This window comes from Mauremys reevesii, linkage group 23, assembly GCF_016161935.1.
Source record: "Mauremys reevesii isolate NIE-2019 linkage group 23, ASM1616193v1, whole genome shotgun sequence".
Taxonomy (NCBI): Eukaryota; Metazoa; Chordata; order Testudines; family Geoemydidae; genus Mauremys; species Mauremys reevesii.
The window spans coordinates 16867524-16882844 of NC_052645.1; the positions used below are offsets into that span (position 1 = coordinate 16867524).

Sequence of the window (15321 nt, forward strand, 5' to 3'; positions counted from 1 at the left end):
TGAAATATTTTACATGCAGGTTTAATGTTACTCTAAATCATCCAAGGGGGCTGGAGAATTTAATGGCCACCAAAAACATGGTGTGTTTATGTCTCAAAGTTTCACACGCCTGGAGCCACTACATAGATGAAAGGCATCTGCAGCCCCCTAGCGAAGGGGCAGTGGCTGACATGGGTTAAATCCTGTTTCCTCTTATTGCAGGAAACCATGTCCGATGCCTTACAGGAATCGACTGCTCCTCCTCTCTAGCTCCTTCCCTGTCTCCTGCCTGCACCAGTGACTTTGCCATAGTAAAGCTTGTGTTTTGTCTCCTTGCAGACAGCCCGTCCGCTCCAGTCAATGTCACAGTCAAACATCTGAAGGCCAACTCGGCTGTTGTGACCTGGGATGTTCTGGAGGATGAAGTTGTTATTGGATTTGCAATCTCCCAGCAGGTATTCTCACCATATGGCCCCCCTCCCCTCTCCACATGTGCTGGGTCCCCCTCAGCTCTACCCCACCTGCTGTGGGCCTTAGGAGCAGGGAAGAAAGGGCAAACTCTGGATTTCTCATGGTGCAGCCTGCCCCGCCTGCAGCTCTCACAAGGCTCTTGCAGAGCTCTGACACAGAATCAGCCTCTTCCTTCACCTTAACCCATTTCCAGGGGGTTGGATTTAGGACATGCCCCAAATGTATAATCCTGGGGACAGAGAAGAACTGCACACTGACAGGAGAGTAGACAAGTTAGCATCAGCCAGGATGATTACCCCAGGGAGAGGGGTGACCGTGCAAAGCAACTCATGGTCTTCACAGCAAAGGGGCTGAGCGGGGCAATGGATCCATCAGCAAAACGCCCCCAGGGGATTCAATGGTTCGGGAGACTGGAGAAGGGCTAGTTTGGAGACTCCCCTATCCATCTCCACCTCATGCCCCACCCAGCTCTTAGTTACATCTCATGGCAGGGAAAGCAGTTATAGCTATGCACACAAATCTGCTCAGGGCCAGAGGCTGCCCCCAGTCATGTCCCTAGGAGTTTTGCTGCTGACTTCAGTGAGAGCAGGAGCAGGCCGGAACGATTTAATGGCTTCACGCTTCCAGGGCCCAAAGGTGACTAGGCAGAAAATGCAACCTGACAGAGCTAGCATCAGCCCCAAATCTCGGCAATAGCTCTGCTGAGAGGTAAGTGCCGACAGGGATAGAACAATGAGAAGCTTCTGCATGGGGAAGATGAGAGCACATCTCCTTAAAACCAGCATTGGGAGGTTGCCATTTCATTCATAGAGGATGAGATTCATGTAGAGGCCAGCACAAAACATCGGCACCACAACATCTCTGAGGAGCCGGGGACACTAGAGGTGCCGAGGCCTTGTGCTGGGCTCTGCACAGGATGAGTTTCACCCAGAAGCTCCAGATGCTTTGAGTGTAATTTGTGGCTCCTGCTCTGTTGTGACATTCTACAAGCTGAAGCTAGTGAGGGAGCTCCTGGGAGATGGCACGTGTTACCAGGTGATACGGGCCTTGCACACCCATGCCCTTAGGGTATACGGATAAATACTAGAGAGATCCAGAGTCTGAACCATTCATCCAACTGGCTCTGAACCTCAAGGGAAATGGAACCAGCCCCTCTCCACCAAGCCTTTACCAGGTCACCTTCTCTACAAGTACTGGGCCTGACTTCCCTCCAGAATCAATCAGGAGTATCTCCATTGAAGTCAGTGGAGTTACACGTGTGTCAGTGATGTCAGCGGGAGGAGGGCTGGGCCCACTGTTTCTGGCGAGTCGGAGGAGCGAGTGGCTGTCACCTGCACCCGCTTGCATAAAAGCAGCTGTAGCTGGTCTCACTGCTTGAGAAGCCTGTGATCAGATTAGAGCACACGTCTTTCCTCCTACGCACGGGCTAGGGGGACTTTAAATGGCAGCACTAAGCTGCTGTCAGGGGCCCTGGGGAGCAGTGGAAAGCGTCTATGTAGCAAGGCGTCCGTCACCCAGACAGAACCCTCCCTCTGAGCTCCTGTGCTTTCCTGCCTTGGGCTTGCAGAAGAAGGATGTGCGGATGCTGCGCTTCATCCAAGAGGTGAACACCACCACCCGCTCGTGTGCCCTCTGGGACCTGGAGGAGGACACTGAGTATATTGTGCATGTCCAGTCCATCAGCATCCAAGGCCAGAGTCCAGCCAGTGAACCCGTCCTCTTCAAGACCCCCAGGGAAGCCGAGAAGCTGGCCTCAAAGAATAAAGGCAAGTGTGGGCGAGTTCTTACATGGCCCCATGGGCTGCCCCAGATGCAGGGCAGTGTTGCCCAGCAAAGTGGGACACGGTGCCTGGTGCATTCAAAAATAAGACCAGCCGAGCTAAATGCAGGCAGGGCTAAATTCGCTTGTTGCAGTCCCATTGTAGTCAGTGGGATCAGACTACACACAGGAGCGGGCATGGGGGATGTACAGACGTAACACATCGGCAAAGTGTGTCGTGTCCTGGGACTCTCTTAGCTTGCAAGTTACACACAGGTTCTAGAATTTCTGTTTACATTCTCCATGGGTGGTTGTTACTGGCCCATAGAAACGTTTATGAGACCAAGGCTAAGGCTCAGGAGTTGGGAGTTCTCGGATGGTGGAAATACTGTGACAAGACCTGATCTCTGGTCGGTTCAGCTCCCTGAGGCAAAAATAGAACGTCAGTGAAAAACACCAATACAGAGATGAGACCTCGGCCTAATCCTCAGCTGGTGAAAGTTGGTGTGGTTCTGCTGATTTGAAGCTATGCCGGTTTTCACCAGTGGAGGACCTGGCCCTCATTGTTTATTCAGGCTCTGCTGGGGAACAAACAAAAAACCGAACAATTCACGGGTGCCCGTGTTAGTGAAAGTGCCTGAAGATGACATGATGGGGTCAGACTCAGGAGTGCTCCTGGCCTCACCTGCCCCCTGAAGTCACTGGCAGCTTCTGCTGATCTCTCACTCTCTCCCCATGACTGAGGTGGGGTGTTCTAGAGGAAACAAACAAGGGTCAGATTGGAAACTGGGATGTAGAGGGAAAATCTTCCTTCTTTCATCCCACTGCCCCAGGCCATTCAGTCCCCTGTACCTGTAAGGCCAAATTCTGAGGTCAGACTGAGCCTACAGGGAGTGATGGCAATTTTATACCTTCAGATGGCTCCCTAAATGTGCATGTTACACCAATTTATGCTCCTTCAGACTCAGCCCCTCCCACTGGTGTGCAATTCACCCCCCCCTTTACATCACCTCTGAGTCAATGCACTGGGTCTCGCTGAGTGTGAATGAGTCTAGGAGAGGCTAAGCTGGTGTAACTCATTTCAAGAAGCCAGAAGTGAGGTGCGCAGCATGGAAAGCAACTGACAGGGCGGAATAAGGATGTGTAAATTAAAGGAGGCCATCCCTTTTTTATTGCATCTTCCAGCTGCTGGGCAAGCAAGTTCCCTCAGCCTAGACTCCCTTAAACTCACACCAGTAAGGGATAAGCAGCACTAAGAGAGTTTAAATGAGTGTAGAGGAATCTAAGGCATACCAGCTACACATCTCAGATTGCAGTCTGAGACCATACTAGTGTCAAGACTGGGATACTCCCTAATGGTAAGGACACAAGAATCTTTGCTGGTAACATGACTTTTGTATATCACATTAACCACAGCAAGACTGGCCTGTTTCAGCAAAATTATGAACCCCAGTAGAACCTCAGCCGCTAGTGCTCCCAGCACCTGAATCTCCATTGCTCTTTCCTCAGTGGGTAGCTTAGAGGCAGAGGGAATGAGGACTGTTCTCAGGACTAGTGTCTGGCAGGAGCATGCCAATCAGCCCAGCAAATGAAGAGTGCCTGGGGAAATTTTTGGTCAGACTCTGCACGCAGTTTGGGATAGAACTCCTGAGGATCCATGCCAGGGACGCTGCAGCAGCATTAAGATGAGGCTGTGAGAGACTCACTAAACCTCCCTGCACTTGGATTCTAAGAGACACCAATGGATATCCTGCTTTTTTTAAATCTGAAATGTTTTTGCCAAATCAGTTACGGCCAGTCAGGGAAATGCTTTTTAATTTGTCCCTTCTGAGCAGACATCTAGCCAAAATCAGATGGTGCCAAGGCAGGTCAAAGAGATGTTCTGCAGCAGCAAGGCACTCTAATGAACAGGGGCCAGGGAGGAGCAGGAGTCCAGGTTATAAAGGGTTACTAGATTATTAGGTTAGGCCATATTGTATTGCAGGGTTCTCATCCACGGTTCCTAGGATGCTGTGAGTTCTTGACTCTTTCTGCTGAAATGATTTGGAGTCTGTCAATAGTGAATTGCTGTTCATCTGAAAACACTGAGAAGAGCATTGTCTGCTTCCCAGGAGATCTGAACTGCAATCTTCTTGGTCCTCCGAGGCCAGGGCTGTACATTATGGCTTGTGAAGAGGTACTACTCATTCCTGCATCCCGCAGCTCTGCTGAAAAAGATTATGCCAACCCTGCATACTACAGGACATAAATCCTGAGCCGGGCGGGCAGGAATTCTGCACAGAATAGTGATGCGATGGCTAGAATACACCATGCGGAGATATTCCAGTGATGGGTGCTACAGAAAACTCTAACAGAGAGAGAAAGGAACGGGGATGCTAGCAGCTGACTGAGGCGTGATGACTCTGGACAATTCATGCTACTTTTGAACCTTGTGCACTCACCGTCCAAGGCTGGGGCACATAGTAAAACGGGTGTCTAGTGAGACTTTAATGTGGTCAGCTGGGGTTTACATTTCCAAATCTTCCAAGGGGTTTTCAGATCTGCAGCCACCCAGCTTTGCTCACTAACTATCTGTGAGTTTGGGGGGAGGGGAAGGAGCATGTGAAAGGAGCAGGCAGAGCCTGACTGAACTCATTACACAAATGGAACTCATTGTCTCTCTCTCCCCTGTGCAGATGAGGTGACGATGAAGGAGATGGGGAAGAACCAGCAGCTGCGAGCTGGGGAAATTCTCATAATTGTCGTGGTGTTATTCATGTGGGCAGGTTGGTAGCAGTCCCTATGACGAAGGCATGTAATGTCCCAGAGTCATGTGTGGGTGTGGGTGAGAATATACACCCATGATGGCCAGGAAGAGATATGCAGAGTAATCCCTACCCCTGCCCCCTGTATGCAGCATTGCACATTTGGATATAAGTGCATTTCACTTTCGTCTGTAGCATCAGGTATTGGCGACTGCTGGAGGCAGGAACTGGACTGGCTGAAGTAGTCTCATTTAGTACAGCAGGAGGTAGTATAATGGATTTAATGAACCAATTGTCTGATCTGCTGTGGTAAATCCTATATTCTCAATCCTTCCAGAAAAAACTTGATGGTAATCCCCTTAACCCCACACCAGAATCCAGCCCCTTCTGTTTCATTAACACAACGCAGCCCAAGTGAAGTGTGCCACTCTCACTATATCTGGCCCATTACATGCCTGCAGGTCACACACAAGCCAGTAATTCTTCTGAAGAGGTGTGGCGATATTCTAAAGACAAACATCACAAATCAAGAGTGAGTTACAACCTCCTGTCTCACTCTCAAGCATCCAGTATTCTATATTTACTAAAACCCACGTTTGAGATCTATTACAATGATTGAACTGTTAAAAGAAGCCAAACATAAAATATCAGGTCAGCAATTGAACCTGAATCCTCTTAAAATCTGGTATAAGAATAAAAAGAATTGTTTACAGAGCAAATTTCCCACACATCTGAGAGCAAAACTGGTCAACTCTGTACTATTATCGATGAGGCTATGGAAAGGATGAGACTCTGTGAGCAACCAATCTGCAAAGGTCTATGAGTGGTATAGGATGAAACTGTACAAGGAAATGCCCCGGTCTGAAGAATGCGTGTGTGTGAGAGAGAGAGAGAGAGAGAGTCCCACTACAGAGCTTCAGTGACATCAGCCTAAATTAGATGATTTAATGGTCCCTTCTGGCCTTAAAATGTATGAACCTATGGGTGGGACGGGCCAAGGGCAAGGGAGGAAAAGGGTAAATTTGTAGCAACGACAAGCAAGGTAAATGCTAAAAGTAGCAGCTGAGTGCTCAGCCACGTGTTTTGCCTAAACGTGGACTTAGGAACCTAAACCCATTTTTTAAAATTGTGGCTTGATCTTGCAGACCTCATGCAACCAAAAATCCCATTGATTCAATGGGAGCTTTGCTGCATCAGGGCTACAGGTTCGGGGCCCATATGATTTAAAAGGCAATAGTGTAGGGTCAGACCCATGGCTGTGGCTGAAGAGTGCTTGGTGCTGTGCCAGGATGGAGCAAAGATCCCCTCTGCACCTTTTCAATCCTGGAGCACTTTGCAGTGGGATTGGGCCTAGAAGAGTACCCACGGGATTTTCTTAGACAATAGTGGCTTGGAAGGGGCCGCTAACAGGTGGGTCAATAAATCACAGAAGATTAGAGTTGGAAGAGACCTCAGGAGGTTTCTAGTCCAAACCCCTGCTCAAAGCAGGACCAACCCCAACTAAATCATCCCAGCCAGGGCTTTGTCAAGCCAGGCCTTAAAAACCTCTAAGGATGGAGATTCCATCACCTCCCTAGGTAACCCATTCCAGTGCTTCACCACCCTCCTACTGAAATAATTTTTCCTAATATCCAACCTAAACCTCCCCCACTGCAACTTGAGACCATTGATCCTTGTTCTGTCATCTGCCACCACTGAGAACAGCCGAGCTCCATCCTCTTTGGAACCCCGCTTCAGGTAGTTGAAGACTGCTATCAAATCTCCCCTCACTCTTCTCTTCTGCAGACTAAATAAGCCCAGTTCCCTCATCCTCTCCTCATAAATCATGTGCCCCAGCCCCCTAATCGTTTTCATTGCCCTCCACTGGACTGTCTCTAATTTGTCCCCACCCTCCCTGTAGTGGAGGGCCCAAAACTGGATGCAATACTCCAGATGTGGCTTCACCAGTGCTAAATAGAGGGAAATAATCACTTCCCTCGATCTGCTGGCAATGCTCCTACTAATGCAGCCCAATATGCCGTTAGCCTTCTTGGCAACAAGTGCGTACTCTTGACTCATATCCAGCTTCTCATCCACTGTAATCCTCAGGTCCTTTTCTGCAGAACTGCCGCTTAGCCAGTCTGTCCCCAGCCTGTAGCAATGCATGGGATTCTTCTGTCCTAAGTGCACGACTCCACACTTGTCCTTGCTGAACCTCATCAGACTTCTTTTGGCCCAATCCTCCAATTTGTCTAGGTCACTCTGGACCCTATCCCTACCCTCCAGCGTATCTACCTCTCCCCGCAGTTTAGTGTCATCTGCAAACTCCACCCTGGCATCAAAATCCTTCCATACAATTTTAAAAAAGAAATAAACCACCCAGGGACATCAGGAAAGCAAAGAATTCCCCATTATGAGTTTGAGATCAGATCTTCTGCTGGTGTAAACTGGCATAACCCTTCTGAGCTACATCGGTTTATACCAGAAAAGGACCAGGCCCATCTGTTTTAATCTAGCAAATGTCTGAGGAGAGTGCACCCTTCCTCCTTCGATCAGCCTGGAGCTTTCAGCATTCTCAGCAGCCAGCACTATGGCTTGCCCAGGTTGGGATCAGGGTGCCATGAGTTAACGGAAAAGAAAGTTTGTGCTTGTTTGTTTTCTGTACAGAGTGCCAGCTTCCTCTGGCCTCCGTTCAGCAGCTGCCTCTGCTTCTGCTGCAACATAAAACATTCATGAAACAGCACGATGTTTTACTCGTGAGCCGCATAGTCACATTGGTCGGGGGAAGATATTTCAGGGGAAACAAGGGAACTGGCATGCAAGGAAATTTACGGTAAAGTAGATTATATAACCCATAAAGTACAGTCGGTATTTACTCCCATTGTCCTGATAATAGGAACATTCTACATACATTGTGTGTGCAGAAAAACTACTACTGTTGGAAAGAAGCCAACCAAAGCTAGAGATGTGTGGTTGAGGGAACAATCCCCAGCTATCTTTCAAGAACATGCCAGGGGGCTCACAGGAGAGGGTAAAATGTTTCTCTCTTTTGCTTAGGTGTTAGAGCAATGTGGGATAGTTCTGTCCCTTAACTGTTGGAGGCTGGAGACTTTCCCTATGAAATATGGATTCTGGACAATGGGTTCATTCTTCAGCTGTGCCTGTGCTCCAGTCAGTCAGGGATTGTGAGAGCTGAAACCCCTTCCCCCTAGCCATGCCATCAACATGCTCCCTATGCCCGTAGCTGTAAAAGGGGGTGGCATAGTCTGCTATGTCAGTTCTGTGCCACCCTTGGATTTCCTCATGCTGGGGGAATCCTCGGCTGACCGCTGAAGCTGACTTGACAGCCCCTTTGCACGACTTGAGCAGGATCTGGATCGTTGCCTGGCTTTTGTAAGACTAACCACCTTAACATTCTTATAATTTTGTGTGCACATATTTTCTTATTTATTAAGAAAGCCCTGAAGACTGATAGGGTTTGAAGGGTTAAATCATGTCCTCAAGAGACGGTGGGCTTAAATCTCTGTGGTGTAAATTGCTGACTTCAGTGCAGCTGTGTCAAATTTACACCAGCAGAGGATCTGGCCCAGGCCCATTTATGCTAAACTCAACTGAGATGGGATTCCTCTTCCCCGCCCCCAAGATGAAATCGGGTCACAAATCTGAGATCTGACAACAAATTTTGGTTAATAATAATTTAAATAAAAAGGCAGGGGGCTTAATGGTCTCCTGTCTTGTTCCCCTGGATTCTTTCCAACTGTAAGTGAATCCAGAGGGACTAGCAGCAACCAGATAAGATTCATATATAATTTTTTCCACTGGAAAAATCTTGAGTTTACCATGCATTGGTACTTGCTTTCCACAGGGTTAGATTGGGTTCCAGTCACTGTCTCCAATCCCTGATCCTTTAAAATAGTTACATAAAGAAGTTACTGTCTCTGCACATTAGGAGCTAAATCTCCTGCCCTGTAAGAATCATTTGGGGAGTAAAATAATTAAATGAGATAGCTAAAAAGGTTTAATCTAGACAAGTAATTAAGCTTCATCTTCCAAAACTCAGCTCATAACGTAAGCACAGAATTCTCCAACATCTTGAAAGAGGCTTTTAAATTCCCCTTCTAGACAAAATGACTGCCATTTACCAAACGTGGGTGGGTAAAGAAAATCTCAGTGGAGCTGATGAACTATTTACAGTTTCATTCTGACCATGACATTTCCCAGCCCTGTGGCAGAACCATCTGAGACTCAAGTGTGGAATTATTGGTGAATGGAAACTACAGTTAATCTGAGTGTACATACATATTCACTTTATACACTATGCTTCTCTGATGACACCATGACTTGGTGTCAAGACCCGGGTTCTAGTACTGGCTTTGTCTCACTTTGCCTACATTTCTCATCTGAAAATGAGGATGATGATACTTTTATGCAACCGTCAGCATGTCTTCCCATGGCTGACAATTTGCTTGCATGCAAGAAAGAACTTGTATAACAGCACTACCTGGCGACAACTCCCATAACAACACCTACCACTGTTAAGTACTTTGAGATTGACAGATGGTAAACTCTATATACATACAGACTATTACTGTTTCAGAGTAGCCACCGTGTTAGTCTGTATCCTCAAAAAGAACAGGAGTACTTGTGGCACCTTAGAGACTAACAAATTTATGTGAGTTGGATCCTTTTCCAGTAGGCAAGAAGCAATGACCTTATCAGTTGCCCTTCCTGCCACCTCTGTTACTTTGCGTTGGAAACCGGCAGGCAGAAGAGTGGTTATTTGGTCAGAACATAACACAAAAGCCGCTGTGAAAGACATTTTCACTCTCTTCATTTGTCATGGCTGCCCCTGCTTTGTTCTCCACACACCTAAATGTGTGGGAGGACATTTCCATTGGCAGCTCATCCTGCTGTAGCTGTCATATATTTGCAGATGTTGTCCTGCTGAGCAGGAGACCCTGGTTTGTTTCATCTGCAGGCAGACACAGGTCATTCATCACATCCTCCAGCTCAACTGCATCCCTCTTTGCTTCAGAAAAAGAAAGCTTTGAGGGCACATTTCCAACTAATGGGAATTCCAATATGCCCCTGTGCTTGCAAAGCAAAGGTCACACTAAACCTCCTAACATGGTCAGTGTGAACTGCTATCCAAAGGGGAAAGCTTAAAACATTTGTCCTGTTTAATGAGAGGGAAGTGGGAGTACAAGTAATCTCCTGACCTTGTCTGACCAGGTTAGAGTGGAATTTGGCACTGTGAAGGAAGCAGCCAGAGCCTGACTAGTCGTATTAGAAAAAGATCTTTGGGACTTGGTATCAATGCTGCTGAGGTCTCTGCCACAAGGCGCACAGCAGCAGGCTAGTGGGCTCTGATCACTGCAGGTTCCAAAGGCCTGGCTCATTCATGTGACCTCTAACACTTTTTCCTGCTAGGAGTGATCGCCCTGTTTTGCAGGCAGTATGACATCATCAAAGATAATGAACCAAATAACAACAAGGAGAAAGCCAAGAGTGCGTCTGAGAGCAGCACTCCCGAGCACCAGAGCGGAGGGCTCCTGCGCAGCAAGGTAAGATGCTGTTGGCACACAGTGGGGGATGAGGTAGCCAATCAATTTCCAGCTGGGCTTCTGCTGAATTAACCTGAAAATCAACCTTCTGTTAAAGATCCCAGCTATAACATTCTCTCTACTGGGCCAATGTGTAGAAGTGGGTCTCTCCTATGACAAGGGAAACAGCATGGCTTGAAAGTACAACTGCAAGTCAGGATCCTGGGTTTCATTCCCAACTCTAGCACTCACTAGGTGGCCTTGGCCAAATCACTTAATCTCAGTGCCTCAGTTTCCCCCTCAGTGAAATTAGGGTAATAATATCAACCCACATTTGTAAAACATTTTGAGATCTTTGGATGAAAAGTGCTGTATTTGGGTGATGGACTATAATCTGAAAGGGAGAAGCCAAAACTGCTATGTTCAGAACCCCACAGCAGTGATTACAGGTCAGAATGCTAGTGGCAGGGGGGATGTTATGGCTGTTCTCAGATAACAGCTTATCAGCTGTTTAGGAGAAGGAGCTGCTATGAGGTTTAAGATAGGTTGTGGCAAATGACATCTATAATGTAACTAGAGCTGGGCAAATAATTTGCACCAAATAATTTATTCAATTAATTTAAATTTTTTCCTGTTTCCAAATTGCTCAGGAGCTGATCCTAATTGCCTTTCATTTATTTATTATTTGAAATTATTCACTAATTCCCATTCCTGCTCATTTTTGAGCAGTTCATTTTGAGCATTCAGAGTTCGAGCTGTGTTAGTTACTTCTGATTGGGCACATGGGTCACATGAGACATTCCCTATTCCCTCATTGGATGGGTGAAACTCTGTAGAAGCAGGTGTGAGGCGTGAATATGGATGGTTACGAATTCAAAACTCTGCACAAATATTCTACAGCAGCCATCCCATGAACATTTCTGGCAATAAAGACACTTGCTAGGATGTTGTCAGAAAGTGGATGCAGAAGTGGCTTGAACGCAGCCAACAAGAATTGGAATTTTAAGAGAATTTTAGCACAGCAGGGACTGTCTTCTTGTTGTGTTTGTAAAGTGCCTTGCACAGTGGGGTCCTGATCCATAGCTAAGGCTCGTAGGCACTACTACAATTCAAATAACTCAAAATTTTATTTTTCTTTTACTATTCACCCAGCTCTAAGCATGACCCTGATTTCCCATGAGATATAATCAAATCTGAAGGCTTATATTTTTATATTTATTGGCACCGCTGTTGAAAATGAGACTTACATTTTACATCACAATATGAAGAGGCCTGTGTCAAAAGGAGCTGTTCCTGCTAATTCTTTGAAACAGGTTATGCAGAACCTCACCACGATCAATTAAGTATGACACGGGCAAAGCCTAGAGACTGAGGATAACTCAACAAGCAACAGGTCAAGGCTCTGATCCCACAACTGTGAGGGGCTCACACAGCAATACTGAAATCAGTGGGGTTCTGTGTGGGCAGAGGAATCCCTCCACAGCCAGTAACTTGCAGGATCAGGGCTTAACAAAACAATAGCAGGGCTCTCTCTGTGAGCTGCCAGTTCAAACATGCCACTTTCTTCCAGATTCAAATGCTTCCCTCCACTTTAATTTCTATAGTCCTAGATATCTAGGATGATTGATGGGGATACCCAGGGTTTGGAAAGTGAGCAGCAGCTCCGTGTTTAATTCCAGAGAGATAAGGAAAGGGCGAGGGATGCAACCAAGCTACCTAACATTTTCTGTCCCCTCGGCTCTACGAATTTTGATGACCCTGTTTCCAGCTCTGGCAGACTGCCCTTCTTGGTGATGAAGTGGTACGGTTTAGGAAAAGGTGCTCAATATTTTGTTAACGCTGCCCTTGTTGGCATTACTCCTGTCACGGTTCCTTCACCCTGCCCAGCGCCAGGGCAATTTGCGAGAGAATGACAGCCTTAGCTCTATGTTTCACGATCCTTCTGTATCCACCCGCAATCCCTTGGGATCAAACATTTGCCCCAGCAACACTGAGCAGGCAGTAGACCCAGCTAGTTGGTGTGGATTTTGCAGTTGTGAACCTTTGGCTTTCCCTGGGTGGGTTGTGCACCATAACTGGGCAGCAGGCTGCCCAAAGAAATAGGATAAAATTCTAATCTCCATTTGCTGGAGTAACACTGGTGTAAACGTCATTGATAGCATCTGAATTTGAGGTTCCATGCAGTTTATGTATTTCAGAAACAATGCTCATGATACTAAGTCACACCATGACCATAACATATCCCTGGATTGGGCCGGTTTATCATTGTTCTACCCCTTGTGTAATCATTTACCTTTCTGCAAAGTGGGAGGAAATGCTAATAAAGCAGAATCATAACATTTTGCACTGGTGCAAACAGTTGCACAAGGTGCAGGCTGATGATAAATTGGGCCTCTAAAGTCCAGAGTCAAGTACTCAGAGTGTTTCTTTGCCCAGCAGTTGTAGCCAGTGTTAACGCCAGCCCCAACCCTGACCCATTTTCATTATGCAGCAGGCGACAGGACCATTTACAAATTCACCACTGCACAGAACAAACCTCTGAGGGCTTTTCCTGAGCATTCTCTACCTTTCTCCCTCTTTTCCCCCTTCTCCCAGTTTCCAAAAAACAAGCCTTCAGTGAATATAATCGAAGCATGACGGCCTGCCATCCGATAGATGGACTCCATTTCTTGCTCTCCCTCTCTGCTTCTGAGCCCTGATGACTGGGGAAGTGAAATACTGTTGGAGTGGTTTGGAGAGACCTACTGGTTGTCAAGTTCTGGCATAAATCTCCTTGCCCTTGCTCTGCAAAAGACAACTGGAGAGAAAGAAAAAAATCCTGGAAAAAAAACCCCACATAAGCCACTGTCTGAGAAGGAAAAGCTTCTGTGAAACTGATGCCTCAGGAGATTCTGTATCGGACTCACAATTCACCCAGGCTGTAACAAATCCCAACAGACTCATCTTCCACCCTCCCGCCTCCTCTCTCTCCTGGAGTGATTTGCCTCTCTTTGGAGATCACAAAATTTCATTGTATTTTGCTTCACTGTTGCCACGTGTTGACAGCATCAACATGGGCTCAGGCTGCATTTGCCATTTCTCTTCAGAGAAACGAGAAAGAAACACTAGACAGTGGCAGAGATAAGGATTGTGGCTGCTGTGTACTCTAATCTCACTCCGTAGCACTCATGTTTGGTGTGTAATACATTTTGCAGGTGGGATTTTTTTGTATGTTTGTTTTTAACAAAGGCACATTACAGTTTCCATCTGGATGGTCACTACTTTGCTGGCTGCTCTCCAGTTGAGATCTGCAGTACTTGTCTCTATTTTTGCCATCTCTCCTATTCTCCAATGCTGTAAACCACCCTAGGTAAGCAGGGTGGAATTCAAAACACTGTGGGGCACAGACCAACAGAGACAAGAAGCCAACCGTTGTTTTGATTCCAGGAGAACTTGGACCATTTCTTCATGATATGTACGACTGGGCCTGACTGATTCCACCTATAGTGTAACAAATGGTCCTTACAAAATGTAGCCAGTTAGTGGAAAAAAACAAAACACAAAGTCATGATGATAATGGTTGCTATACAAGGATACCAGGTTTCTAGTGCTGACAGCTATCCCATTCACTTCCAAAGGATCCCTGCCCAATGATGGCCAAGGACACTCCTTAAATAGTTACTTCTTTTACTGGGGTTCCAGTGAGTGGATCTGTTCTCCTTCCACTTCGTGTCTCCACTATTCATCATGACCCTGTATTGCCAGGTGTCTGTTAAGAGTCCCTCCTCACTCCTCCACAAACGTGGGGAGGGCAGGGAGGAGTCGCCTCTAGTTTACTAACTGCTTTATGTTCATAAGTTGACAAGTTCCCTGTGACTTGCAATGTTTTGAGGCTGGTAGGGGAGAGGTCAGCAAATGGAAGAGATTTACTATCAGAGCTTTGCCAGCAGGCTTTTATATGTATTTGTTTAATTACTCTACAAGGCCATTCCATACATGCTGGGGGATAATATGGGATCCTAATCATTCCATCAAATATTAAGATGGGTTGGCCCAAATAGGATTTAAATCCTCCCATTGCAAACAAATTTGCATTCAGGCAAGATAATGATTCAAAAGCCACTGCAAAGAAACAGGCTGGCAGTCACTGAGTTCAGACATCTTTCCCCTTTGATATCCATTAGCCTTTCTCAAGTAGTCAATCTAGGAGAAAGGCACTGGGAGATTTGCATGCAGAGGCATTTTATAAACAAGGGCTTCCCTACTGCCAGTTTCAGGGAGGGGGGGGCCAGCCCAACCCATAGTTTTCTAAATTGGATCCTTAGCCAAAAGCTACTCCCCACCACCACGAGGGAGAGGTCAATACCTCTGATACAGTTGGAGCAATAACCACTTTTTAATGTACAATAAAAGATTCAAGGCACATCTTTCCTTGTAAACACCTGAGTTTAGCGATGATTCCTCTTGGTCTACACTGGGGAAAAATGCATGAAATAGAAGGTGGGGACCTTCTACCCAGATCTGAGGGATCATGAATTTAGGTGTTTTCTCCCTCTCCCTGGTTGCAGGCAGCAGTAAAGGTTCAATGGGGGGTTAACTTTCATTAGGCTGTGGGCTAAGGTGAGCAAGAAGCTACAATGTAAGTAGAGCCACAGCCCTACTTAGGCAGTAGATGTCTACAGGAATGTCTCAGGCTTCGTACGCATTTTATGAGAAAGAAACGTCATTCAGAATCCATAGCCTATCTCTAAAGGAAGACTTAGAGCAGATGGCACGGCATGTACAAAATGATAAGAGATGTTCTGTCATAATCTTGGTGCAGACAAGCAAACCAGGCCCTAAACTCTAACCTAGCTGCTGCTGCGGA

General features: G+C 46.6%; 2 protein-coding genes across 6 annotated transcripts in view; one reads left to right on the forward strand and one right to left on the reverse strand.

The window, feature by feature from the left end:
* Window positions 1–13699, forward strand: part of FNDC5 (fibronectin type III domain containing 5) — a 29502-nt gene extending 15803 nt beyond the window's left edge. The window contains exons 2-6 of one of the 2 annotated variants that reach the window (XM_039511499.1): window positions 319–434; window positions 2018–2216; window positions 4885–4974; window positions 10363–10496; window positions 13071–13699. In XM_039511499.1, coding sequence (XP_039367433.1) covers window positions 319–434; window positions 2018–2216; window positions 4885–4974; window positions 10363–10496; window positions 13071–13112 — 581 coding nt within the window. In that variant the 3' untranslated portion in view covers window positions 13113–13699. The remainder of the gene's footprint in view (window positions 1–318; window positions 435–2017; window positions 2217–4884; window positions 4975–10362; window positions 10497–13070) is intronic. The other variant, XM_039511500.1, reaches the window with a different exon arrangement.
* The window catches only part of LOC120389163 (S100P binding protein), a 47208-nt gene that overhangs the window by 5019 nt on the left and 26868 nt on the right, over window positions 1–15321 (reverse strand). The window contains exons 5-6 of one of the 4 annotated variants that reach the window (XM_039511492.1): window positions 2895–2963; window positions 2703–2787 (exon numbers count right to left, since the gene is read on the reverse strand). The exons of 1 other annotated variant lie outside the window; for it this stretch is intronic. In XM_039511492.1, coding sequence (XP_039367426.1) covers window positions 2932–2963 — 32 coding nt within the window. In that variant the 3' untranslated portion in view covers window positions 2703–2787; window positions 2895–2931. Of the gene's footprint in view, window positions 1–2702; window positions 2964–5400; window positions 5460–15321 lie in introns of those variants that run through there. 2 more of the 4 variants (XM_039511491.1, XM_039511490.1) reach the window with 2 other exon arrangements.